The following is a 26,170-nucleotide window of genomic DNA, read 5'->3' as shown; positions in this document are numbered from 1 at the left end:
GAACAAAGACAGGTGTAGACATAGCAGTGTCCAATACAACAGTCTGATGCATAGTGGCAGCCTTTCCCAGCTTATATCTTACACAATGCTTAGTGTCCAATCTCTTCATTACAGGATCTACATACATATATGAGTAGTTTGAATAAACGACGATTTCATAAAGCTGAGCAGGATGTTCTAAAAGGCATAAGGTCCACGTCTTTTGATAGTCTGCCAGCCCTTTTCTCGCATCCAAAAATAGTGTAGTAATATGCCTTGGAAATCTAGGACAGGGGAAAAAACATGTTTCTTCATGGGATGCAAATTTGGAATAAGCTTCTCTGTGTATGGTTCAGTAGAACCTGGAATTTGTTCTGCAATCGTTCGCTCAGTCCCCATGTCGATGTTGTCAGTGACTACGACCTTTAGATCTCCAATGAGAAAGCTTATGCCTTCTTTCTTATATTTCTCAGCATTACTCAACGTCTTCGTTATAAATTGATAGCTCGGAATGTCCCTTTTGAGTGTTTTCACCATCAACAAAACATATGTAAACTCATTCGAATTGACTCCCTTGTCGAGCATTTCTTTATAAACCTCCTCACACTTGCAAGATAATAGCATGGCTATCATACCAACCAATTGAAACTTCTTTCTGATCACCATTTGGCACTCTAAGAACCTCTCTATAAGGTTTACGTTACGGTAAAGAATTGTGCCTCATCCATAAGCTCAAACTTGTAGTGGACTTTAATAAGCCAATCAATGAGAATCACCCTCATTTTCTTGTTGATGTCAGGTTGGTGAGCCATGTAGCTTGGGGAAACAGAGCTTGACTTCACTTAAGCTTTTAAAATAGACACTTAAGTTTTTTGATACAAGAAATACCACTGAGACCTTGCCTTAGCCATAACAACCTCCGATGTAGCCCAGGAAAATGTCGATGAAAGCCATTGTTGCTCGAAGCCCCTCTTATTGTGTTGTATCACAAGCCAAGAGTCAAAAGCTGAAAAAAATTAAACAAGTGGCATTGCCACCCCATAGATCAACTTTGTTATCCTTTTCCCACAAGAACTCAATTTCCATTATGTAGTCTGTGATGGTTAATGCATTCCAAAAAGACTTGAGTGTCTGCCATGAAGTGGCAATGTGTAACTCAGAAGTTGCATAAGTAGTCAAGTGCAAGGTCTCAAGCAGTGCCTCTTGGCATGCATTGTACCATTCTACTATAGCAGTGTTATTAGTTACAGACCACACAAACTTTGCCATTGGATGCTTCTCATACAAAGGTCTCTTAGACAATTCCTCAAACAGTTGTAATGCATAAAAATCTTTCTTCACAAATTTTCCCACAAGATACCAAATAACCCATGCAGTAATTTCAGACAGTAAAACATCATCCATCACCAAAATAACACCAAGATAATACACCAGATTCACGAAGAAAGAGGAAGTGAATTTCTCTATGGGAAAGAGAAGAGAGCCATTTTCCGCTATTGGAACTCGCTCACTCTGGTTCTTGAAAAATCCCATAAAAATAAATCCCTCTGTAAAACAAGAAAAATAACTTCTACATGCACCCAAAATTTAAACTTGAATTTGATTTTCACCCAGTAAATTACTCGAAGCTTTAAAGCACTAGAAAATGGCAGAAAGTTGTAGACTTTTAAGCTTTGTGGTGTTAGAGAATGGAGGATGAAAAAACCCAAGGAGAATCGTTAGATTTATGGGTTGGTGGAGGTGAATATAAAGAAGCGTGTGGGTGTGCATGAGAATTAGTGGGTTTGCTAAAACCACCCACCTCCAGGTATGGATAGATCGGCAATCTGGGGAGGAGGGAGAGAAAGAATTTTTTAATTAATTTTAGGGTAAATCACCAAAATGGTCCCTGAAATTTGCATAACTCATCACTTTGGTCCTTGAGATTCCAAATCGATAAAAGTGGTCCCTGAGATTGTCCACCATCCATCATTTTGGTCATTCCGTTAAAAACTCCGTTAAGTGTCCCGGAGCTCTTGGGCGGATGTTTGGACAATTTTCAAAGCTTTGTAACTCAATCGTTTCTTAACCAAATTCGACCCATAATATGTCAAAATGAAGATAGGAAAGTGTAGTATAAGATTATACCCATTTAGAAGCCCAATGGTTGCCAGAGATAGTCAGAAAAAAGCCTCAAATTTGACTGGTCCGAGTGAAAAACTTGAAAACTCGCCGGAAACTGGGTAAACTTTAAACGTTCATAACTTCTTCAATACTCAACGAAATCAAGTGATTCAAAAACAAAAATCATACTTCTTGACAAGAAAAAGATAATGGTACATTTTTTGATGGCTAACTCGCGGTGGTTTGGCAAAAAAAAAGGCTTGAAAGTGGCTGTCCTAGTCTCGAGTTAGCCACTTTCGAGCCATTTTCCTGCCAAACCACGGTGATTTAGCCATCTAAAAAGGTACCATTCTCTTCGCCTCGTTGAGAAGTATGATTTTTGTTTTTGAATCACTTGATTTCGTTGAGTATTGAAGAAGTTATGAACGTTTAAAGTTTACCCAGTTTCCGGCGAGTTTTCAAGTTTTTACTCGGACCAGTCAACTTTGAGGCTATTTTCCGGCCATCTCTGGCAACCAGTGGGCTTCAAAATATGTATAATCTTATTCTACACTTTCTTATCTTCATTTTGATATATTATGGGTCGAATTTGGTTAAGAAACGATTGAGTTACGAAGCTTTGAAAATTGCCCAAACTTCCAGCCAAGAACTCCGGGACACTTAATGGAGTTTTTAACGGAATGACCAAAATGATGGATGGTGGACAATCTCAGGGACCACTTTTATCGATTGGGAATCTCAAGGACCAAAGTGATGAGTTATGCAAATCTCAAAGACCATTTTGGCGATTTAGCCGTAATTTTAATTATTAATTAATTTATTATTAATTAATTTATTTATTATTAATTAATTAATTTTTTCAATTATTTATCATCAATGAATTAATTTTTTATTCTAGTTTGGCCGACAAACAAAAGGGGGAAGTCGAGAAATTTTTTATTGTGATCAGAACACGAGTAGTACACTAAGTATTTTTATATAAGCTGTGGAAATTTTATTTTTTAAGTTATTAATTTTTTAACACAGACATCCCACCATTTGTATAGTAACATATAGTGTACTACTCCGTGTTCCCATCACACTAAAAAATCTCTCGGGGAAAGTCAGAGGTGTAGTGATAATTAACAAAAAGAAACTTTTATGGGGAACCCTTTTAATTATGACAAAAAAACGGGGGCAAAAGTGCAAAATCCAGCCCTATTTATTTATTTTTTTTTGGCAAACAATCTAGCCCCATTTATAGCATAGCAGAGAAGTGGACTGGTCTCTTCCTGTGATGTTTGAAAAACAACTTTCAGAAAGAGAGAGAGAGAGAGAGAGAGAGAGACAGGTGAGAGAGACGAGAAATGGCTTTTGTTTGTCTCTTTGCTCAGTAACTCCCAAAGGCTTTTAATAAAACAACCCAAATTTGTCAGTACACCTTGGCCGTTTCACGACCAAATTACACAAAAAGCAAAGCAAAACACAACTGCTTCTGCTTCTGCTTCTTCCAACTTCCTAACTTTCCTGGTAAGTTTTCAACTTTTCCATTTTCTTTTGGGGTCTCCAAACAATGTCCTCCTCCGATCTCTACGTCGTCGACGACTCCTTCTACCGCCACTCCACCACCCCAGAAATGGTGGACTTGCCAGTCTTCTCCGAGCCATTCTCTCCCTTCTCGGACATTGAACTCCTCCAACTCCAAGCAATCTCCGACCAGCAAACCCAGCAAAACCCAGCTGACCAAAACTCCCCATCTCTCCTTTTTTCTTCTCCCCCAAGTTACCAGCTCGAAACCTTAAGGCTTTACCAACAAACCCAATTACACCAAATCGATCAAAACTCTCCAAATTTTCCAATTGGGATGCCGAATTTCTCCCCTTTTGATGCTCTGGAGGTCAAAACTGAACCCCATCAAGCTTTTGGGCCTCATACCTACGGCGGCGCAGAGCATATGGCAAAGTTTATGCAGAGGAGCTACAGTAGCAACTGCTTTGACGGAAGTAGTAACAAGCCTGATTTTTGCTTCAAGCCAAGCTTTGATTCTCTCATGGAGTCCCCAAGTTTTCAGAACCAAACTTTTAGCTTGAGCTCTCCGGAAAGCAGCTTTTTGGCAGGTCAAATGAGAAGGGTTTCCAGCACTGGTGATTTGCAAGTCAGATTACTCTCTAAATTTTTAATTAATTTGCTCTGTTTTTATTATAATTTAATCCATGTTTAATCATAATCAAAACCCATGTCTTATTTTTCGAATTTTTCGAATTTTTTTGTTAGAATTTTAGAATAAATCGTGCTCCCAGAGAGAGCTCAGTGACGGAGGAAGCAGCTGCAAACTTCAAAATGGGGAGGTACAGTGCAGAAGAGAGGAAAGAGAGAATCTCAAAGTACAGAGCCAAAAGGTCACAGAGAAACTTCAACAAAACAATTAAGGTAATCAAACATAATATTTATTACATAATTCCACTAATTTGTAGGTGTTAAATTAGATTATTAGTGTGTTTAAATCTTAATGTGGTTGTTTGTTACTCTGTATACGCGAAAAGTATGCATGTCGAAAAACACTTGCGGACAACCGGCCCCGCATACGTGGCAGATTTGCACGCAACGACGAGACTGAAGAGATTTTCAAAGCTGCATGTTCAAGTAATAGAGAAGAAGACGAAGATGAGTTCTGGGTAAAATATATTTTCTTTTTACATTTCAGTGTTTGTTTAATTTACTATGTTAACTAGTACCTAAAAGTTTGACCAGTTAAAACTTTTTTTTCTTTTAGCCATTTGAGATTAGACAACGGTGTGGTATTGTATATGTTGTCAGACTAAGAATCTAGACGCATTTGGTTCAAATTCATAGGATTCAACAAATTTGCCTGACAAAACAAGTCTAGCAAGACAATTTTACTTTCTGTATACTTGTTAACCGATATTATTACAACAGGATTAAAAGCGTGACTATAAATTATTAAGGTAATTAATCATAAACTTACATGGTAACGTAATATTGATTAATTACCTTAAAATATAGTTTGTGAGACTGAATCTGGACGCATTTGGTTGTGTTACTCTTGCATGAATGTGTGATTTATATATGCTCATTGTTCACGATGGTGTGACAAATATAGTTTGATAAGAAAATATTACTATATGTATAAAACTCCGTTACTGTGATAACGTAGAGTTAAAGAGATTAACTTGGTGCAGGTTGAAGGGTTTAATGTAGAAGACGAAGAAATGAATGCAACAGTAAGAGGAGGAGGAGGAGGAGGAGGAGGAGGAGGAGGACAGTTTATGAACAATTTTGGAGCTACCCAGATTCAGTACTATGGATTTTGAGTTCTGATAAGTCAAGCAAACAACGAAGGCTTTTTAGGAGGAGATTTTCTAGAGTATTTAGGTTTGGACCACAACATGACTAAAAAGCCTTTTCGTATAAAGAAAAAGAAGAATCAAAGAGTTTCTTTTGCTTTTCTTTTTAATTTAATGAAATAAAACACCTTTGTTGGAGTTGGGTAGTTGTAGTGGTTGAAGTCAGTTGCTCATAGTGTTTATATTTTCGAATTATTTCTAACTCCCTTGTATATATGTGGTAATGAATAATATAATCTAATGTTTCTGTCAATGTCAATGTCAATGTTATGGTTGTTTCCATTTCACATGCATGCATGTTTTTTTTATGGGTGATGTTATCTACACACTTATTTTTACCTTTTAAAGACCTCTTGCTCATTTATGTTTATTAATTTTCTTCAATCTATTTGATCCGATAGCCGAAAATTGAGAAGGATGTGTAAGAGGTATAAAAGAGTGTTTACCAACACCCTTTTCTTATAATCCTCACAATCAACAACGTGTGCATCTTTGCTCACTAACCTTAAGCAATGATGGTCACTATAGTGTTGGTTATCATTGGGTCAGTATGATTGAATTTTTCTACTATACATATTTTGAATTTAAACTCTTTCAATGATAATTAATATGGCTACGATGTTTTCAAAAGAAATATCAAATGCATATCTTCATTCAACATAATGCAGTCGCGAAAGAGAACGTGGCTGTCACTTTTTAAATAGCTAATGACATGTTTAATTACAATGTTGGTGTACACATTTTATGAATCTTGTAAGCCAAATGACCAAAAGTTCCTAGTGAGAGGTCTTAGGGTCTTAGGTTCGATTCTCGTCAAATGCGAATTTGAACCACATTATTGCTAGCCCATTGTGAGGCTAAGCACATCTCATTTCCCCTTAGCATAGATAATATCGTTTGTTCAAAAAAAAAGTTCCTGGTGATCATGGCCAATGATTTCACTATACTTCAACTCGGTCGAAAGGAAAAAGAGTGCCCCGCAACAAACAAATTAGGAATTACTATCTTCAAAGAGAAGATCAACAGTTACATCAGGAGGTTCTTCAAACCAAAGAATAGGATTATCACAACTTAGACTCTTCGTGCTAATCTATGTGCCACTTTATTCGTCTCCCAACCGCTAAAACCAACTTTTCATTGGGTCAATGCTTGAGTCATCGAGCGAGTATCATTTAGAATATTTCCGAACAACGAGTGATCCTGTTGACGATCCTGTTGAAGAGTTGTCATCACAAGTAACGCATCCCCTTCGAAAACCAAGGCTAATAATTGCTTCTCCTTGACCAACCAAGCAGCATCCCTAGCTACCATAGTCTCGGCCAGCAAAGGGGAAGGAATAGCATCATGCCTCTTTGCCAAGGCCCCCACAAAATCACCCCTATCGTTCCAAATCACCACCCCAACGCCACCAATACTTCTATTTTCATCCCAAGCCGCATCAAAATTACACTTGTACCATCCTTCTCCAAGCTTCTTTCATTTTTGAGAAACTTTACAGCTGCATTTTTCATTTTTTCCATGCCAATGTTGGAATTCTTTCATCCAACTAATTGCCCAACAAATTAGTTCTGTCGGTTTGAATGCCTTTCCTTGCCACAAAAAGGAGTTCCTTTCTTTCCACATACTCCAAAGAAGAACAAGGAATAACAAGATACCATTGCATTCAACTTGCTTATCCAACAAATTGTTCTTACTTTTGACCCCAAAAAATGACAAATTGGTCTTACTTTAGAAGGAGTTGTAGTAAGTCATTGGTAGCCACAAAAGCAAAAAATTGTGATCTTCGCTGATGTATGGCATTGCACACACCAAAATACCATTGATTAAGAGTGATCTTTCAACCCTACGAATACTCTTATAATTCTTTCTAAAAATATTTAAAAAAGTATTCACTTTATTTTTAAATATTAGAAAAAAAGAGTTACGAATATGAATGGCCAACCGATCCACCCACAACTGTGGTTGGTATGGCCAGTTTGACCACAACCAATCTAGCTAATCACCCACGGTTAGCCAATCTTTTACACTCGTCCAGCTTTACAACGGATGAAAGACTCAGGGATTTGATGAAATATTTCACTTCAGTTGTATTTTTGAGAAAATAAGAGTTTAAATATTCTAATTCTACTTCAACTAATACTGAAGTTTTTTATGATAAAACTTAATACCTAACAGATTGTGCAGATGGTAATTACCAAGTTGGGAACTAACGGTATTGTTGGATGTGGATCTTTAACCCGTTTCTTTGATAATTCTACAACATTAAGCAACTGTTCCCTTTGAATTAAACTTGTATATTAAACTTAGCTTGCTTCACTAAAAGATAGTGGGCTTCTCGTTCATGTACTTTAGATATGCCTTAAGCAGCTGTTAAGAACTAAGCTTTCATTAAAGTGGCTTTTTAGTAATGACATTCTGTAAACCCTATATGACTATGAATTTGGCTGCACGTTTGCAAGCAATAGGTTTCTTTGTTCGAACTTAGGCGATAATTCAATTCACAACTTGACACTTGATCCACGAAGGAATAAGAAATATACCTTTGTATAAATCTATGATGTTCTTAACCCTACCAGTACCCAGTGCTTATTTACACTCAATTTTCTATGTCGGTAGGGCAATCGATTAAGTTGATATAAAATTGCAGCATCAGTAGCCACCTCAGATGGTCAATATAGCACATTAAGTTGAACTGAGTTAATGGTAAAATGGGATTCTTCTAATAATTAATTTACCTCTTAGTACCTAGTTGAATCTTGTTTGACAACAACTTATATACGGCTTAAATATTAAATTCTATATAATATAATGTGCTTAATTATGATCAAATTGAAACTTTTTCAGAACTTTTTCTTCGTTCTCTCCAATTTAAACCTTGAACAGTATGAGAAATGCTAAGGAGACTCTTTTAAAGTGAGATTATTCATAAATTATCTGACACTTTACAGTTTCGTTAATTTCCATGCCGATAGTATAAAACATTGTGCAAAAATGATGAAGTGACAGAGAGTCTCACTTTTAAGAGAGTTTAGCATTTCTCAAATTGTATTGGAAGAGGAAAAATTCGAACTCAAGATCTCAAGAAAAATGCTTTTAACTAATTGACCTAAACAAGCCTTTTGCAATGATTACATTTATTAATTAATTCCTTTGTTTTTTTTCTTTATTATACCATTTTCATACATACCAAATTAGGCAAAAGCAAAATGTTTATTCAAATGCTGATATACTATTTATTTTTCTCATAGTCTTCGGGTTTTAGATAATTAGGGCAGGACTTTCATCTTCCAGTAAAGGGGCAGTCAAAGAATTTCCTATGCTTGTAATGAATATATAAACTTATGTTTCAACGCTTTTAGTGTTGTCAAATCATTAGCCACTACCCCAACCAGTGGCAAATAACTTCCACTGTAGGTAGCTAGCTACAGTGAGGATATGCACACGCCTCCTCCACCATGTCACATTGAACCTAATATTTATATAACATAGAACTCTCCCACAATGAAGAGGAGGAGAATACAGATGAAGTTGAGCCTCCTTTCTTATTTGGTAATGGTTCTTGTAAAATACACACACACACACACACACACATACATAGATTTTGAATAATGTTTCTTATTCAATAAATTATTATTTATGTATTGTCAAATTGTGAATATAAATTAAATTTATTTGACTCGTGTTTAAATATTCTGTTGAACAGTTTGATAATGCAAAATTGTACAACAAGCCATCGATTCATATATTATTGTGATTGTGATTGTGATGATTTTGTATTTAGTTTGAAATTAAGCGATGAAGATCGTATAGTGGAAGTGAGAACTATAGCAGTCAATTCTATTATGATTGGACAGTAGTACAAACTATATGATAGAAATTTAAAAACAGACTGAATATGCATTTGGAATATATTCAGCTCCTCATGAACATGATATTGAGCACTATCACCTTAAATTTATATATGCAACTTTAAATTTTGTGTTCATTCCAAAACATGATCAAAGAGTAGATCCTTTTTCCCTTGAATCTTCCAGGCATAATATGCATGCATAAATTCCAAAATCCAATATTATATCTTAGTGTATATACAATGTTCATATTACATTATAGGTCGTGACAACATATACAACGAGATGCTAGATGAGTACATATCTTCAGTGACCAATTTGTTGATCCGAAGATAAATCCGTATAGATTCATAAATAAGGAAAACCCCTACACGACTACCACAACACAACAAGAACCATGAGCCACCGATACAGATCTGCCACAAAGATGGCAAGCGTAACATACCAAGCACCGGAGCACAAAAGCCATCGCAAGAACGAAGCCACAAATAAATCGCCGAAGTGATACAAACAAGACGAAACAAAACCAAGAGAAGCTGCTGGTTAATTGGTAGCTTCGTATGCCCACAGAGGGAACCTAGCTAATATTTGTACTTGAGATAACCCATGTATACTAACTTCAATTGAAAATTTGGATAAATAATCTTGAAGATTTTGCACTAATAGGGCCGATTTCAGGACTAGTAATATAATATATAAAAATAAGGAATCAACATGGCATTGACGTCCTATAATTAATTAGTTAATTATTAGCAACAGATGGGGAGATGCTTTATTTGGTCTATGTCATAACCTTCATCAAGCGTGGCATCTTCAATTCACGACTTTTCTTTACAGAAAAAGATGAACATTTTACCTGTAAAAGCAGCTGAGAACCCTATTTTTCAAGTTCGGAATGACAACCTATATAATAGATCATCACTAATCAGAAATGCAAAAGGAAACTCAAAAAAAAAATAATGAGCATCTAACAAAAGAGTAATCACAAAAGGAGAAATACAAGGACCGAATCTCTGATCAATAAGAAACCACAGCACTCCATTGGGGTGCTTTTCCCTGCTCACAAAGTCTATCATTGTGCAATTAACTAGCTAGGTCTAGCTAGTTAATTATATAACTTCTCCATACCATTTTCTTGTGTGATCAATATGTGCATGAGACAGTGGGGAGAGCAGTAAAGAAAAGAAATCTTATTAAAATTGATCAAAAACCACAACAATGATTCCAAAGACTCACTTTTTGACCATCACAATATAACAAGAATTAGTATTTTAAACTACTTAATATTTCCTATCATTACATTGCTATAGAGTAGTTTAAAATACTAATGCTTGCTATTTTTCACTAGTTTGAAAATTTTAACTTCTAAGCATGCATTACCACTTTTTTAATCAAATTATTTGTCAGTGTACGTGTTATTATTACCATATTGTTTAGAAGAATTGCATTCATACGTCAGTCGTAAAAAAACAACACTACTCTGACAAGAGTCACCAATCACATCCACAAAAAAGACTATACACATATGCCGCATGCAACCAGCAAGCTCGGTCAAGCCGAACACATCAACAGAAAGAAATTTTAAATTAAAAACCCTCATATGAAGAAAGCAAATAGTAGATATTATTTGACTGAAAACGTCCACATTTGAATTTGGAATAATAAAACGTTTTGATGAATAAATTCGACCAAAGCAGCACTACTGTTTGAAAGATATTCGAGAAGAATGAACTTTGTAGAGGTAGAAGAGAAGACGTGGAGGAAAAAATGAGCGATGATCGACAAAGTTGTTGATAGTCCAAGAAAAGGGTTCTTGCTGGTGCATAGAAAATTCCATGTTCCAAACAAACTTTACTGGTTAATTTTCTCGCAAATGATTGAATAGAAAATCATATAATAAGTAGTATGTGCACGAATGGTATATGGTTATTGAGTGGACCGACTTTATTCATAAACTATTGTCCCTCTAGCAGACAAGAAACAACCCTATGCCAGTGGTGATAAAACTTTTGGTTCAAGAGAAGGCAAAAGGGAAATAAAAATTGGGCTTTCTTTCTTCGGCTTCGGAAATTGAAGATATAGGGGATTATAACAGAAATCCAATGCAAGAAGAAAACACAAAAATGACATAAATATTGTATAGACCCAGAACTATCCTTTATATACTTCATATTTATACATGTGTGTGTATCTGTGTTTTAATGAAACTAATGCTTCGAAAGTAAATAAATTAGCTTCCTTGTGACATAAAAATTTAAGATCAAAACAAACGAGGAAATCATCATTCACTGATTCATTTGAGGGATGAATAAAATTTTCGTATAAATAAATGATTCTCATAATCATGACTTACGTGGTGCTAGAATGATTTGGTATTACAGTTTAACAAAAAAAACCTTTATTTAACCAGAAGTCTAGATGACTGTTGAAGCTAAGCGATTGAAATATGATGATATATGAGGCGTTAAAGAATGATGATATATGAGGCGTTAAAGAATAGAATTCACTAGTTAGAATTGAAAGATGCGTATTTTGAGAGTCAAGACCTATTGATTGAAACAACGGTTTAGGTTGCGGTGAATGTGAGTTTAGTAGTATCTCCAATAGTTAGAGACTTTTAAATTAACCCGAATCTTTGAAAAATGACTAATGTTTGACTATACCATAGACAATATCCAATTTTCTTATTACTGATACAGATTTTGGGTATTATTTATGTATTTAAATCATAACTTTCTTATGAATTGTGCACTCAGTACTCAGTAGTAGTCCTCCTTTACGGCAAACAATTGTTTAAGTCTCCTTGTATCTCCACTACTTCAGATTAGCAGTGATGTCCATTTCAAGCTAGCTAGCGACAAGCGTTGTAGTTGGCTTTGGCCAAATGCAAATATATCTGTTACTTTTGTTTGTACCCATTACATTGAGCTCGATCTCTCTCGAACGTGCATTTTTAACAGCAATGATGAGCATTTTAATTAGTTGGCTTGATGAAGTGAATATTTTCTCTGCTGGGATTCCTTTGCTTAATGTTTAAGAAACATTTATATGTGCATAAACATAATGAATTTCCACTTGTATAACCAGTCAAAGAAAGTGCAGAAGAATGTCACAAAAAGCAGTCAAAATAATATTGACTAGCGTTTCTTATTTGGCCTTTGCAGGCCAGAGAGGCTTCATCCAACGTGACGGTAAAGAATCCATAAAGGGCACTCATCGGCCCTTATTAGTTTTGGTAGGGTCTCTCACCAACATCCTGATGTTGACACCACGTTTTTGTGGCTGCGCAGTGAGTTTGTAGCACAATCAAAAGAAAAGCTTCGCCATGTTTTTGGTGCCACGATTCGGTTTGGTAATGATTTGGTCATTCTATGTTGAGTTTCTAACCGTTATTTTTTTTAATTTTACTTGGAACTAGAATGGTCTTGAGATTTTTGAGGCCCGAGTGACATCAAAAAAATAAGCCATAACTTTGTATAAGAAAAATGATGTGTTTCACATGTAAGACTTTGATAAAATTATACTTAGAAAAACACTTTAAACTTAATAATTAAAAAACACGGAAATACCAATTTGGTTTGTATTCAAAGAAAGGGACCAAAAAACCAATTTATTGGATTGAATGTCTAAAAGTTGCAATCCACATAGCTACTAGTTAGTAATCATAATCAAACATGAGGTAAAAAGAAATTAACAATAAAACAGAAATTCGTAAAAATTGGAAAGATAAAAATGCACGTAGCATTTCAAACTCAAGACCTCTCATTAATTTTAACCACCACTTTTGGTTAAATTTATGGGTAATGCTAGGTAGACTAAAATTTTAAACTAAATGATGTGGTTGTTGATGATTGGAGTATTACTTAAGTGTTAATTAACATATTTATTTCTTATTGGTGACACACCATTTGGTTTGCAAATTTATTTTAAAAATTAGTCTACCTAGCATTACCCTAAACTTCTTGATCATTTGACAAATTTTTTAAATTTATACTAAAAGAAATTCGTAAAAAAATTGGAAAGATTCAAATGCAGGGCCTCCTTGTTGATTTTAACGAGTGGAAACCACCACTTATGGATAAACTTCTTGATCTTTAACCAAATTTTAAAAATTTATACTGTTATGAAAACATATATGAATATACCCCCAAATAATTTTGGTGCCCCAATTTTTTTAAATCCCGTACGTCACTGTGACAACCCGTCCCTAATTTTATAATTTTATTAATTTTAAAATTGTGATTTTACGAAAATACCCATAGAGGCAAGGATGTTTGACTTTCGTTGACCATTCGAAGTCACAATTAATGTTTTCGAATAGATCTTGAAGTTACAAATGCTTGGGTGAAAGCCGTTTGCCAATCCGGATTATAACGGTATAGTTACGAACGTTTGAAATTTGTTTACTCAAATTTTAGTTTAGGAACTAATTAAACTCCACTTTGTGGGAAAGTGGCCCAATCTGGTTTGCGTTATTGTGGCCAATAAAAAATAAAGGTTGGAGTGGGAGGACCAAATAGGAAAGGAGAGAGAAACTGATTTCCTTCTCCCTTTTCTATCGACCCGTGCACCACAATCGGCTTCAACCCTGTTTAAACTCGACGAATTTCGCAATTTTTCCGTCGAACCATCACCAACCAACACCTGCAACTCTTCCATAACCTCCCATCTACCATCTCCACCCAAATTCGAAGGTTTTTAGGTCCAAAATCGTGTAGCACCACACCAACTCCCCTTGGACCCAGGAACAAGACCCAACCAGTGGTAGAGGCGCTGGAATACCAAGGAAGAAGAACCGAAGTTCACTTATTCTAGGGTTTCCGGCGGGGTTAAGACAAATTGGAGCTTTTTCAGGCCAAATTGGACTTGGCCACAGGTATAAAACTTGCTCTACTCATTGAGATCTTCATTTATGTGAAATTTGATAATATTTAGAAATAGTTGATTTTTCCAGCAAGTCGGGTCTGCCGACTGCCATGTGCGGCAGCGCGTGGGCCGAGGCATCCCTTGACCTTCCTAGGCTAAATTTGGCTCTTCAATTTCATATGTGAAGTCCGATTGACTAAATTTTCGTTGTTTGAACTTAGTTCCATTAAGGTTCGCCACTTGAATAGTATAGCAATCGACGATCCGACCGTTGGATCGTCACTAAACCTTTGTATGTAATATTTGAGGATATTAGAAACTTACAGATTGGGAATCCGATGTTCTGATCTTCCTGAATTGGATTTGTAAGTTCGTAAAATAAAACATTGATCGCCACTTGAATTTACAATTGGCGGAGATCCAATCATTGGATCATAATGAAACTTTAGTATAATGTTTTAGAAACATAATGTGGATATTTGGAAGTTACGGATCAGAAATCTGTGATGCAGATCTTCCAGATCGAGTTACGTAGGGTTGTGGACCCTACCGTCGATCTTTGACCGACGGTTGACTTTTGGTCTATGGATCTCAAATCATTCTAGAACGTCCTTGGGGATGTTTTTTTATGTAAGTTATGTGTTCTATCAATAAGAATTATGAGACGTGATTGAATATTTGTTCTAGGTGACAATCATTCGTGACGCCTCGATATTCGTGTTAGGGAGTTGTAGCGTGAACCTCAGGTGAATGGGTCTTTTTCCTTTTTACAGTATATATATATATATATGGTTTCCATAAACGTTTTTTTTATATGGAACTATGCTTTGCTTGCCATGTCGTAAATAAGTTACATTTTAAATATTACATTGTTACACTGGTGAATTGTATTGAGTGATGCTACAAAGACTCAGGTAAGCTTAAGGTGAGTATTATGTGATTGAATGGGTTGTATTGCATTGGTATGCACATTTATTTAGAGCTCATCATGGTTGCACCTCGGTATTAGTGCTCCCGCCCGGGGCTAGGGCTAGCCTTCACTTGATTGTTCACCTCCCGCACCGCACGCTCACCTTGGATCCAAGTCTAGTGCCAGCCTGTCGTATAGACCACAATAGGTGGTTCCGACTCGTAGGTAACCCACGAATTATCGCACAGTCTTTATGTGATTGTAGCACTTGAGCGTACATATTTATACCCAGCTTGTCATACAAGTCACACTAGGTAACTCCAACTCGTGTGCTAGCCTAGATTGATAAGCTACAGGTCCAGTCGTCATGTCACATTAGGTGACTCCGACTGGCATACTATTTTATATTGGTTTCACACCCGGCTTACATTTATTATTGCTAAGATATTATGACATGGCATACTTCAGTTTTCACTGCTTTTGTGCATTTGTTTTTATACTTACGTAGTATTATTATTTTCTAGAAACTATACAGGTTTTACGGTGAGGGATTATAACATGTTCAAAAGGTTTTTATTAAAACTTTATTTTTAGGCCCACTCACCCTTGTTTTTCGCCCATCCAAGTTCTAGTAGCAGAGTTTTCGTACCGACGAGGATTATTGGCAAATCTTGGTATAGACGATTACCATCGATGGTATAATTCTCACCCTAATTTACTATATTGTACTTATGCTCTGTCATCACGTGTGAATTGGGTTCATTCCTGCTCACAGCGCACTCTTATATTTAGGCACTTTTAGGTTTAAATTTATTCACATTTTTCACATCACTACACTTTATGGCTTCGTCACCTTCTAGTTGTCAGCCAGCACAGCTTGATTCAGAGTCCTAGTGGACATTCCGAGTCGAGGTGTGTCAGTCGCCCAGCTGGCCCTGCTTAGAATTTTAGTCTAGAAGTATCCCTTTGTATTTGTAGGTGAGCGCAGTTTTAAATTTGACTCACTTAAATTGTGAATTCAAATCCTAATTTTAGCAAAGAAGCACGAAAATATAAGAATTCAAGTATAATATTACAAATTTTGAAGATCCACAAAATGAGGCTAGTGGTAACTCAAGCATCAAGTTGTTAAAAACAAGGTTTCGTCGTCTTTATCTTATAGCAAATTCACAATTTTCATACTTTTTTTTAAATACTTCAATATTTTTACACTAAAGGAATGAGGAATTCGAATGGAAAGTTTGGCTAAGCCACACAATGGGCAACCTAAGTTGGTATCGAATTCGTCATTCACAAGTTTCGAACCCAAGACCTCTCACTTTAAAGTGAAGAGGAATATCACCAAACCGTAGTACTGAGTGACCACAATTTTCAATTTCAAGGTGAAAGAAAAAGAAAGAACGAAAGAATCAGATACCTATTGCGACTGACACTTTTGTTTCAACTTGAAGACTAAAGTCCTTGATCTTAGAGTGAAAGAGGAAAACAAATAAACAATTAAGAGAAGTGTTGAATCCCGCAACCATTAATGTGAGATGAAGATTTGAAGAGGCTGATAATGAGGTTAATTAAACATTTTCAAGATTTTTGAGCCGGGTATATGAATTTTTGTTGTTGTGTGTATCTCTGGGAATGCATGCCCAACTTAGAGATATAACTAGTTTCTTTAAATTTTAAAGAGATGGTGGAAATGCTATAATGTGTTGAATGTAAAATATAGAGAAAGAGAGAATGAGGGAAGAGAGAGAAAACAAAAGGGGTGTGATATCCACACACCCCATTTTACTTCTCACACATCTTTTTAAGTTTCGGCCGTCGGATCGAATGAATTGAAGAAGATCAACAGACAAAAATTATCAAGGGGTGTGTGAAAAGTAAAATGGGGTGTGTGGATAGCACACCCCAAAACAAAAGCGTGTATTTTCATTATCACTAGACCTCTTTGTATAGGGCAAGAGTAACTTAGAGGAGAAACCCAAGTGTCTTTAATTAACATCAACGATCAATAAGTGATGAACTAATAATATTACACAATTTGTTATGAACACGAACAACCACATAGACAGAAATATTTACAACACTCTCCCTTGAGTGTCATTTAAATCAGGCTTGAAATATTTAATCTCCACATTATGGAATTTCAAAGTTAGGAACCTATATTCTATCATGCCTCAAGCATGCAACAGATTAACATACGTCACTTATGAGACAAAAGTAGATGTATCAATGCTGATTCACGACATTTTTGAAACTGTCATTCCTCTCCCTAACGGTGGGAATATTTGTCTCATCAAAATGACAATCCAAAAAAATATAGTAAATATGAGCACAACCAAGATGAATAAAATAAACCTGAATCCCAATTTGGATGGATGAGCCATCGTTGTGTACACAATCATTGGTTGGAAAATTAACTTCAACCGAACTAATCACGATGATGCATGTGATCAAGAGGCATCTCTCAACCGAACTAGTTTCTTGGATCCATTCAGTTGTGAGTAGGCATCGGTCTTGTTGTTTAAGTTGGCTGGATGAGTTGTTTGTTTAAGTTTTTTTTATGGTGACTGAAGGATTTCGTAGTTTCTTTCCCTCCTTTGAACTTTGTTTCATGGTCTGGTGTACAATTGGATTTCTTGTACAACCACAATGTGATGAAGTGGTTTTCTTACCCAGTGGCTCCTGTTTTTTATTTTCACTCAGTCTACGTATGATGGAGAATGGTATGGATGTCTAGCAAAAGTTGCCTTCTTTTTGTTCTTGGCCTATTTTACTTCAAATAACGCACCCCAATACGTGCATCCAAAGCGGGGAAAATCGGTTTCTTGCACTTGAAGAAACTCCCTCAAAGGAAGTGTTACTTACAAATTTCAACAGGGAAAATCAGTTTCTTGCACTTGAAGAAACTCCCTCAAAGGAAGTGTTGCTTACAAATTTCAACATGAAACGTTAAGACATTTCAAAATGAAGCCAACATAGTGCTATTTGTACTGTTTGTACTCAATTCATTTCAGCTCATTCTATATCCGGCACATTCTGATAAAATAGTCCAGTCCAGACCAATTCAACGTAACAAACACCCCATAACACATAATTAGCCTATGAGCAAGGAAAGGTGGGGGAGATGCAACTTTGTTTTTGTATCTGTTTTTCTAGGTATATCGTACTCGGTTTCCAAAAACTTCCGTTCCAAGTTTATCCGTCTTCCCCTGCTAATAACTTGCATATCAAGCTAGATTACAAGGACACTCCACAGATCAGGTGAATTTTCTTTTACTACACAATTTCTACGGAGAGCACACTCCGCCAGTTTGAGCAAATTTACTAGATGTGGAACAGGGGGTGTTCCTATCCAAACATCAGAGGAGAATCACCTTAGATCTTTGTTTCTCTAGTCTCTCTTCTCAGGTAAAGCGTTTTTTAAACAAATGATGTCGCTTGGCTGGATCCTTGGGCTTACCCTTGATCTGGCCTTTGCCAAATTTGTTTCTCCCAGTGCTGTACAGTAGGATATGAGTCATGGTTAGCCAAAAAAAATGGTGGATGTACCTTCTTCCTACTTCCTAACAAAACAAAAACAAGGAAAACCAGATTGGCATACCTGTATTCCATGTAAACCATCCCATTTGCACCCGACATAGCACTCATGGATCCACTGAAACGGCGAGCTTTATGAAGGGCAATGTCATCGGCATCTTCTTCTAGTTGCTCCAAACCAACTGCATCATCACCAGCACTCAACACCTGGGGAAGCTAAACACGTCAGAAATTTCTATCTCAAAGAAATAATGTTTTGAGCAAAAAACTTGGCAATCAATAAAAACAGGTAACCTTGGAGAGTAGTGACAGTTGGTCATTAAGATGGTGGTAGTTCAATTCAGGGCCTGAATCAGGCGGGGGCAAGCTTGTAATAATCTGTCAGTAGTAAATAACACAAAAGATAATTACAGACCATAGAGAATCGAAGGAAAGATATTGAAAGCTAATGAAAACAGCACTTCAAGAGAACATAGATATATCAAAATATTGTACCTTGAAACTATAACCTTGATCAATCAAAAATTGCTGCCGCTTAGTTGAATAGTACATTTCCTGTATTCCAAACAGATAACTAATTGAATACGAAGATTTAACAAAATGGAAGTAACATATATCATCTGTGCAATAATCTCAATTCTTGGGGACACTGTCAAGATGTTCTCAATTAAAAGAACTGAAAAATGCTTAATATCAAACATAGTAACAAGGAGAAAACAAGCACGTACCTGTGTGTCCATTGATACGAGGGAATAAAAGAATGCATTGTACTCCTCTTTACCTCCTGCCATCCGGTCCTGAAGTCTACCCTGTTGATACAATCAGAAGGTAGAAGAACACATTAAAGATGTCTAGTGATTGTGAATTCATCTGATCTCCAGATTTGAGAACAAAGAATACTGCATGTTATGTCATTTACCAATAGTAATGATGCAAAGAAAGTAACACAAAAATGGCTTGTCCCCAATTATATCAGAAAGAAAAGAAGAAAACAAAATACAGTAACCAGGATTTTGTCAAATGGATGTATAAAGGGTGAACAATACAGAAGTAAAGAGTCATGGGGAAAAAAGGGTAACTAATTCCTCGAATAAAAAAAACCCACTATCAGAAGAAAGGTGCATATCCGTAGGAAAACAAACCTTAGCCCTCAGAATACGACCAAGACGCTGCGCTTCTTGACGTCTTGAACCAGCATGTGACGAGATCTGAATTATCACATTTGCCTCAGGAATATCTATGGAATTATCACCGACCTGAAATTAACATAAAATGATCAAACATCCTTTTTAATCAAATGCTTCAGCTTCAAATACAATAACATTCACACAATAAAAATGCATATATCTCCCAATTGTCCATGATATATGATACGTTTCAGTTGTCAAAGTAGATAGACAACTCCTTTGAAAAGCAGGAATAGAAAGTGTGAAACAATTCAATTTCTTATGACAAAATAGTCTTTTCTTTTTCTTTCCCCCTAAAAGTGCACAAGTGTTTCGCATCAAAGTGAATAAGTGATAAGCTAGAATAAAGCCTAATTGAAACACGAGATCCCTGCAACCAAGTAGTATTTATCACATGAATTCATTTAAAATAAATGGAAACTTATTTTCTTACAAGAAAAGGAAAGTGGAAATCTATTTCATAAAACAAGAATATTATAAAGAAGGATGACAACATTGATAGAGTACCTTAGACAGGAATATAGTGTTTACGTCACGACTTGTTTTAAAAGCTTCTAGGATTTTTGTCCTCTCAACATGGCTGACATCACAAAGATTTAGCCAGTATTAGATGTGACAAAACCCAAGTAAACGCTGTTAATGAATATAAAATATGCCCATGAGCAACCTGGTGGCACCATAGATCATAGGTTTCCGAAGTTTCATTGCATACTCCACAAGCGCAAAAAGATTGTCAGCAAAGACGATAATTTTATCTCCACGTTGCTGTTCATGGAAACGTATAAGAAACTCGCATGCCCTAAACTTATTTGGATTCATCACATAAAGTGCCTGAAAATGAAAAGGACGCATCAGGCAACAGCAACCAGAAACATTTTGTACCAGAAAAAAATTTGACATGTGACATGCTTGACACCAAATGACAAATGTTATATCTTGGCAGAAATAGAAATTACAAAAAAATGAAAAAAAAAAAAACCCGACCCTCAACTATGAGCACTTCAGGATAGACACACCTGCTTTTTCTTGGAGTTCTCTTTCTTCAAATATTCTGCAAAGAATTCTTTTGTCATTGGACACCATACTTCAGCGCACTGTACATTTGCAATAAATCCACCTTTTACCAAATCCAACCAGTTTGCTTCATACAATTTCGGACCAATAAGGAAGTTCAAATCTGTGATCCTCTCATCCTCTCTCACAAGTGTGGCTGCAAATATATATTGATAAATAAATTAGGAATTCCGGGAGCAAAAAGATCAAGGACAAATGCAGGATATGGTCTGAAGCCATGATTATCAGATTTACCAGTGAGCCCCAGCTTGCAGTGAGACTTAGTAATGCTAATGACCTTCCGAAACATTTGAGCAGGAACAACGTGCACCTAAATAAAAAGGAGGAAATAGTAAATATTCTATAATGTATATGAGGTGTACATAATAGTATGAGTAAAGATTCATCCATGAAAATAATATAATTACCTCGTCCATGAGAAGCAATCCCCATTCTCTATTTCTTATTTCTTCAATAATCTTTTCAGATTCTTCTGACCTCTTTCCACCAAAGGCTACCATGTTATATGTTGTTACAACCACCCCAGCGTTTCCACGGAACCTTTCTTTACTATCAGATGTGAAACGACAAATTTGATCATCGCGGATTGTTGACCACAACTTGAACTGAAAAGCCCACTGATCAACAGAGACAGCATTTGTTGCTAAACAAAGGCAGCTCTTTCTTATCCGGGAAGCTGCAGAAACACCAACTAGAGATTTTCCGGCACCACAGGGTAGCACAATAATGCCAGATCTTGCTCTCCCTGCAATGTTACATAACAAATTTGAAGACAAAAAGATCCAACTCTTAGCCAAAACGATATGTTTATTTCTTGGTATTAAAAGACATTATGGACAAAAAAAAAAAAAAAAAACTCATACAGAAAAACGAGGTCCTTAATATATTTTTCAGGAATTAAAACCAATAATAAAAGGGAAACAGGAAAAAGAAAAAACATCAAATAATGCAAGATAAATATGTTCTCTTTTCATTCAAAGGAACTAATTTCGACTGCTTATGCACAGATCTTGAAAGAAAAGTTAAACATGATTAGTCCTTTACATGGTAATTCCAGCCAAAATTGAACAAGCCTGATTAAATTCAATGAATTCAGATAGCTCCCAAGATTAAATGTTCGGAAAAGTAGATTACTTCTTCAAAGAATGTTTAAATTTTCAAGAAAAGCATACCATTCCCAAACATTTTACTCAAGCTCTTCTCCTGATAAGGTCGTGGTTGAGCCTGAGGCTTTAGTTCCATATCTAGATCAGGGTTAACCTGCAGTGTGAAAAGAGTGATGGTTTTGATGAAAATCAAAAAACAAAAAAATGGTTAATTTATCACCAACTAATAATTCTGTGCAAGGAGAAACTTGGTCATTAACTCACTGTATCATTTCTGAAGTCATACTCCTCCAACATGGGATAGTTCAAAGCATTTGGCAAGCAACGTTCCTTAACATTTTCAACCTGACAATCATACAAAAGCATGCTGATCTAATGCACATATCATCCAATGATAATTATAAGATAAACAAAGTCTCGCTAGAAGGCAATATATTGACATTCAATGATTGCTTTCTCTGTTTATTGTGATGAAATCTAGGTACTTATCAACCTAATAGATGGGAACATGGTGCAGAAGGAAATATGCATAACCAAGGGCGTCAGTTTCAAGAAGATAGTGTAGGGGTAAGAGTCTAAACTGTGACCCTAATACCAAGCATGACCTAGAGGGGAACAAGCTAATAACAAGAAACAAATGGCTTCGTTTTTCAAAGCACAAACAATCTACCTGTGAAGGATCAATTTCAAATGCATGAGTTTCTTTTTCTTCAGCTGCAGCTGCCAGTTCTGCTTCATTTAGCAAATCACTGGGACCAGCTCCAATTTCACCCATTGTTTTGCTAATGGTAAAATCATCAGCTCCACGAGAACCCTGTAAAAGAACTCCAATTTATATCAATGTAGAAATAGGTTTTTCCATGCACATCACACACTGGGAAGTCAAAGAAAACTACTATTACAATCTAAATGGTTTCAATATAATGATACCCATATGAAAGTAAGAAGTTAATACATATTACTGATGAACGCTAGGAAAAATAATATATATAAAAAGTTAACGTGTGCCTCTAAAGATTCTTGGAAGATCAATGTGCAGACCTCAGAGTTAAGCCTTGCTCTAGATATGACTTCGTCCTTAAGCAATGTCTTCAACACCTGCAACCGTTTCCAAGAATATCTCAATAACCAAACAAATCTGTATCCATAGTATAACTGGAAAAATGTAAAGGCATAAAAAGCTTGCCTCTGGGAATGGGGATTCGACAAAATACTTATTCTTCTTAAGAACGAGCTTCACTTTGCCGTAATTGGCAGTAGAACCGTGTATAAATTCAATCATTTCTTTAGGGAGCTTGGTCTTTGACAGTTTATTCAAAACAGAAATGATGGTTTCTGTCTCAAGACCGACTGACACAGCCGCGTACAACGAATGAGGGGTCAAATTGTACTCGTGCATCGACTCTGGCCTATTAACCAAACCCGCATACATTATGAATTTTCCATGATTCAACAAAACAAAGAACCCGGCCAACAATTAGAATTTCGTCTGAACTCAAAAATGGGTACCTGCAAACGGGTTCCGCAATGGCAATTAGGAAATCATAAGCTTGTTTGTACAAAGCAGAGAAGGTTTCGAGGAATATCCGGCCATCAGCGCAAGCCCATAAAGGCCGATTGGCGTGGTCAGGTTTCAGTTCTAATTTGGTAAAATCCCTCTTTTTCCCTTCACCTTTAATCAACCAATGACAGTCAAAATTCACCCAAATTAATTCAAAGCAACCAAAACCCATCAGAAAAATCAAAAACTAATTTCCAAAACAGAAAGTAATTTCAGTACCGTCGCGAGGATCATCGTCGACATCTTCGCCGCCGTAATATGGGTCGTCGTCTTCCACGTGAGCAAGTTCCTGCAATTGCATACAACAGCTGATGTTGTGAGCAATAAATCGTACGAAATTTATGTAAAATTACAGAAACAATTGGGAAAATTAAGTTTAAGAACAAATCAAAGAGAAAAACCTTGGCGGAGAATTTGGGTTTTTTACTGGGTCTGCCTCCTTTATCACCTGAAAGATTGAAACAACAATTAGCACCACTATTCTATCTTAAATTCTGAATGAAATTAAAAATAAAATTAAGATAAACAAGTGAAAAATACCGTGTCCCATTGTTGTTTTTGCAGATAAAATTGAAATTAGACCTAGTTAAATTCGATTGATTTTGGTTTTGTTTTTGTTTTTGATTTTTCGTTTGGGTTTTTGGATCCAGGGATATTGGAAATTTGGAATGCTCTAGGAGTTCGGTGAGGTTTTATTTATCGCAATGGAACCGCCTGAGCCAACAGTGAGAAACGATGGTCACGGAATCAAGACATGTGCGTGGCACGTGTAGGATCGTACGAAGGACTTTGGTCCCGTTCACTACCGTCGGATCTAATCCAACGGTAGAGACATATAAATGTTTATTTAATATATTTTTTGCCTTTTACTGTAAGGGTGCGTTTGTTGCAACGGACTATCTCGGACTGGACTAGTATCGGAGACTAAGTTGGACAAGCTTAGAATAGACTAAGTTTGAGTAATTTAGTGAGGCGTTTGGTGCATTGTCAGACAAAAAAGCAAGACTCTAATATTCTATTATTAAATCTATATATTTTGTTATGGCCTATATTTAACAGAGAGATGCGGCAAAGGGAAGAGAGAGATATTGGAGAATAGACTTGAGGAATTATGTGTTAATTCTCCAGTTTTTGTGCCTTTATTTATAGTAATTAGGAGGAGAGAAACTTGTTCTCCAAGTAATACAAAGTATATTAGGAAAGATCTTCTAGATTTCAAAGGATTCCTATTTTATCTCTACTTAAGATTTACACAATCACATATTGATAAGAACGTATGTCACAACACCCCCCCTTGAGTGTGCAAATACTCAAGTACATGGCGCATCAGATCTTCAGGCAAATGTAGAAACAGTTGATAAAGTCATCTCGTCTAGTCGGCACAAGTAATGAATGCGAGTCTCAAAACGAATGGAATAATGCATGGGTGGTAAAACTCATAAAACCACGCTATGGCAAAATCCAAGATGGGAGAAAAACCTATAGGCTAAGGAGAAACGTGAGAAGTTGCATTAAGTCAAAACTATACGTCTTCTGGACGCAAATAGAAAAACTCACAAGGGTATGACCAACCTAAGATGAGTGCTTCGTTAAAACCTAGTTAGGTAGCAAAAACTAGTGGGAAAAATGCTCTTAATCATAAGGAAAAATAGTACATTAAGATCAAGTGAGTATACTTCTGATTACTCCCCCTGAGTTTGACAAAACTTCCAAATGAAACTACAAGCATCGCAAGTGAGAAAGTTACGCATACCAATTCCTTGGACAAGCTTTTGGAAGGTAGACTTAGGTAGTGACTCCGTGTAGAGGTCTGCAAGATTTTTTGGGATTGGACTGCTTGACTTCAATCTTCTGATACTCATGCTAATGTAGACACAATATGTTTGGTGTTGACTTGTTGGATGTATCATGATCTAGTCGATACATACAGCATTGTATTCATGGATCGTTGTTGGGACTCAACAACAACAACAACAACAACAAAGCCTTTTCCCACTAAGTGGGGTCGGCTATATGAATCCTAGAACGCCATTGCGCTCGGTTTTATGTCATGTCCTCCGTTAGATCCAAGTACTCTAAGTCTTTTCTTAGAGTCTCTTCCAAAGTTTTCCTAGGTCTTCCTCTACCCCTTCGGCCCTGAACCTCTGTCCCGTAGTCACATCTTCGAACCGGAGCGTCATTCGGCCTTCTTTGCACATGTCCAAATCACCGGAGCCGATTTTCTCTAATCTTTCCTACAATTTCGGCTACTCCTACTTTACCTCGGATATCCTCATTCCCAATCTTATCATTTCTCGTGTGCCCACACATCCCACGAAGCATCCTCATCTCCGCTACACCCATTTTGTGTACGTGTTGATGCTTCACCGCCCAACATTCTGTGCCATACAACATCGCTGGCCTTATTGCCGTCCTATAAAATTTTCCCTTGAGCTTCAGTGGCCTACGACGGTCACACAACACGCCGGATGCATTCTTACACTTCATCCATCCAGCTCGTATTCTATGGTTGAGATCTCCATCTAATTCTCCGTTCTCTTGCAAGATAGATCCTAGGTAGCGAAAACGGTCGCTTTTTGTGATTTTCGCTAGATTGCTCCGGTCATTAGTGTGGATAAATATATAAATGGATAGAGATAGGAAAGCAAACACAAGATG

General features: G+C 36.5%; 2 protein-coding genes across 3 annotated transcripts; one reads left to right on the top strand and one right to left on the bottom strand.

Annotated features, from left to right (window-relative positions):
* Positions 1-3,344: 3,344 nt before the first annotated feature.
* Positions 3,345-5,679, top strand: LOC126626940 (uncharacterized). Its single transcript, XM_050296342.1, has 4 exons — positions 3,345-4,216; positions 4,336-4,491; positions 4,605-4,736; positions 5,262-5,679. Exons 1-4 carry the CDS (start codon positions 3,635-3,637, stop codon positions 5,391-5,393), a joined length of 1,002 nt encoding a protein of 333 aa, XP_050152299.1. The 5' UTR covers positions 3,345-3,634; the 3' UTR covers positions 5,394-5,679.
* A 12,236-nt stretch (positions 5,680-17,915) lies between these two features.
* On the bottom strand, positions 17,916-24,223 carry LOC126626938 (general transcription and DNA repair factor IIH helicase subunit XPB1). 2 transcript variants are annotated; one of them, XM_050296339.1, is made up of 20 exons: positions 24,053-24,223; positions 23,914-23,960; positions 23,732-23,801; positions 23,461-23,623; positions 23,138-23,360; positions 22,993-23,049; positions 22,622-22,765; positions 22,216-22,296; positions 22,018-22,105; positions 21,253-21,590; positions 21,080-21,155; positions 20,788-20,981; positions 20,439-20,602; positions 20,279-20,351; positions 19,727-19,840; positions 19,313-19,393; positions 19,080-19,139; positions 18,879-18,962; positions 18,649-18,791; positions 17,916-18,545 (listed from the first exon to the last, which is right to left on the bottom strand). In XM_050296339.1, exons 1-20 carry the CDS (start codon positions 24,060-24,062, stop codon positions 18,452-18,454), a joined length of 2,304 nt encoding a protein of 767 aa, XP_050152296.1. In that variant the 5' UTR covers positions 24,063-24,223; the 3' UTR covers positions 17,916-18,451. The 2 variants fall into 2 exon arrangements, with proteins under 2 accessions (XP_050152296.1, XP_050152297.1); XM_050296340.1 differs by lacking the exons at positions 23,461-23,623; positions 24,053-24,223 and having other exon boundaries at positions 23,138-23,460; positions 23,914-23,966.
* Positions 24,224-26,170: the final 1,947 nt, after the last annotated feature.

The sequence above is a fragment of the Malus sylvestris genome, chromosome 6 (assembly GCF_916048215.2).
Source record: "Malus sylvestris chromosome 6, drMalSylv7.2, whole genome shotgun sequence".
Taxonomy (NCBI): domain Eukaryota; kingdom Viridiplantae; phylum Streptophyta; class Magnoliopsida; order Rosales; family Rosaceae; genus Malus; species Malus sylvestris.
This window is presented reverse-complemented; position numbering and strand designations above follow the sequence as displayed.

Bases quoted from the DNA above. Each gene is read 5' to 3' on its own strand.
- LOC126626940 (XM_050296342.1), top strand. From the start codon at position 3,635: ATGTCCTCCTCCGATCTCTACGTCGTCGACGACTCCTTCTACCGCCAC. The intron at 4,217-4,335 runs GTCAGATTACTC...TTTTTTTGTTAG, and splicing joins CCAGCACTGGTGATTTGCAA to AATTTTAGAATAAATCGTGC. The intron at 4,492-4,604 runs GTAATCAAACAT...ATACGCGAAAAG, and splicing joins ACTTCAACAAAACAATTAAG to TATGCATGTCGAAAAACACT.
- LOC126626938 (XM_050296339.1), bottom strand. The intron at 23,802-23,913 runs GTTTTTCTCTTT...ATGCAATTGCAG, and splicing joins AACCCAAATTCTCCGCCAAG to GAACTTGCTCACGTGGAAGA. The intron at 21,591-22,017 runs GTATGCTTTTCT...GTAACATTGCAG, and splicing joins GAGTAAAATGTTTGGGAATG to GGAGAGCAAGATCTGGCATT.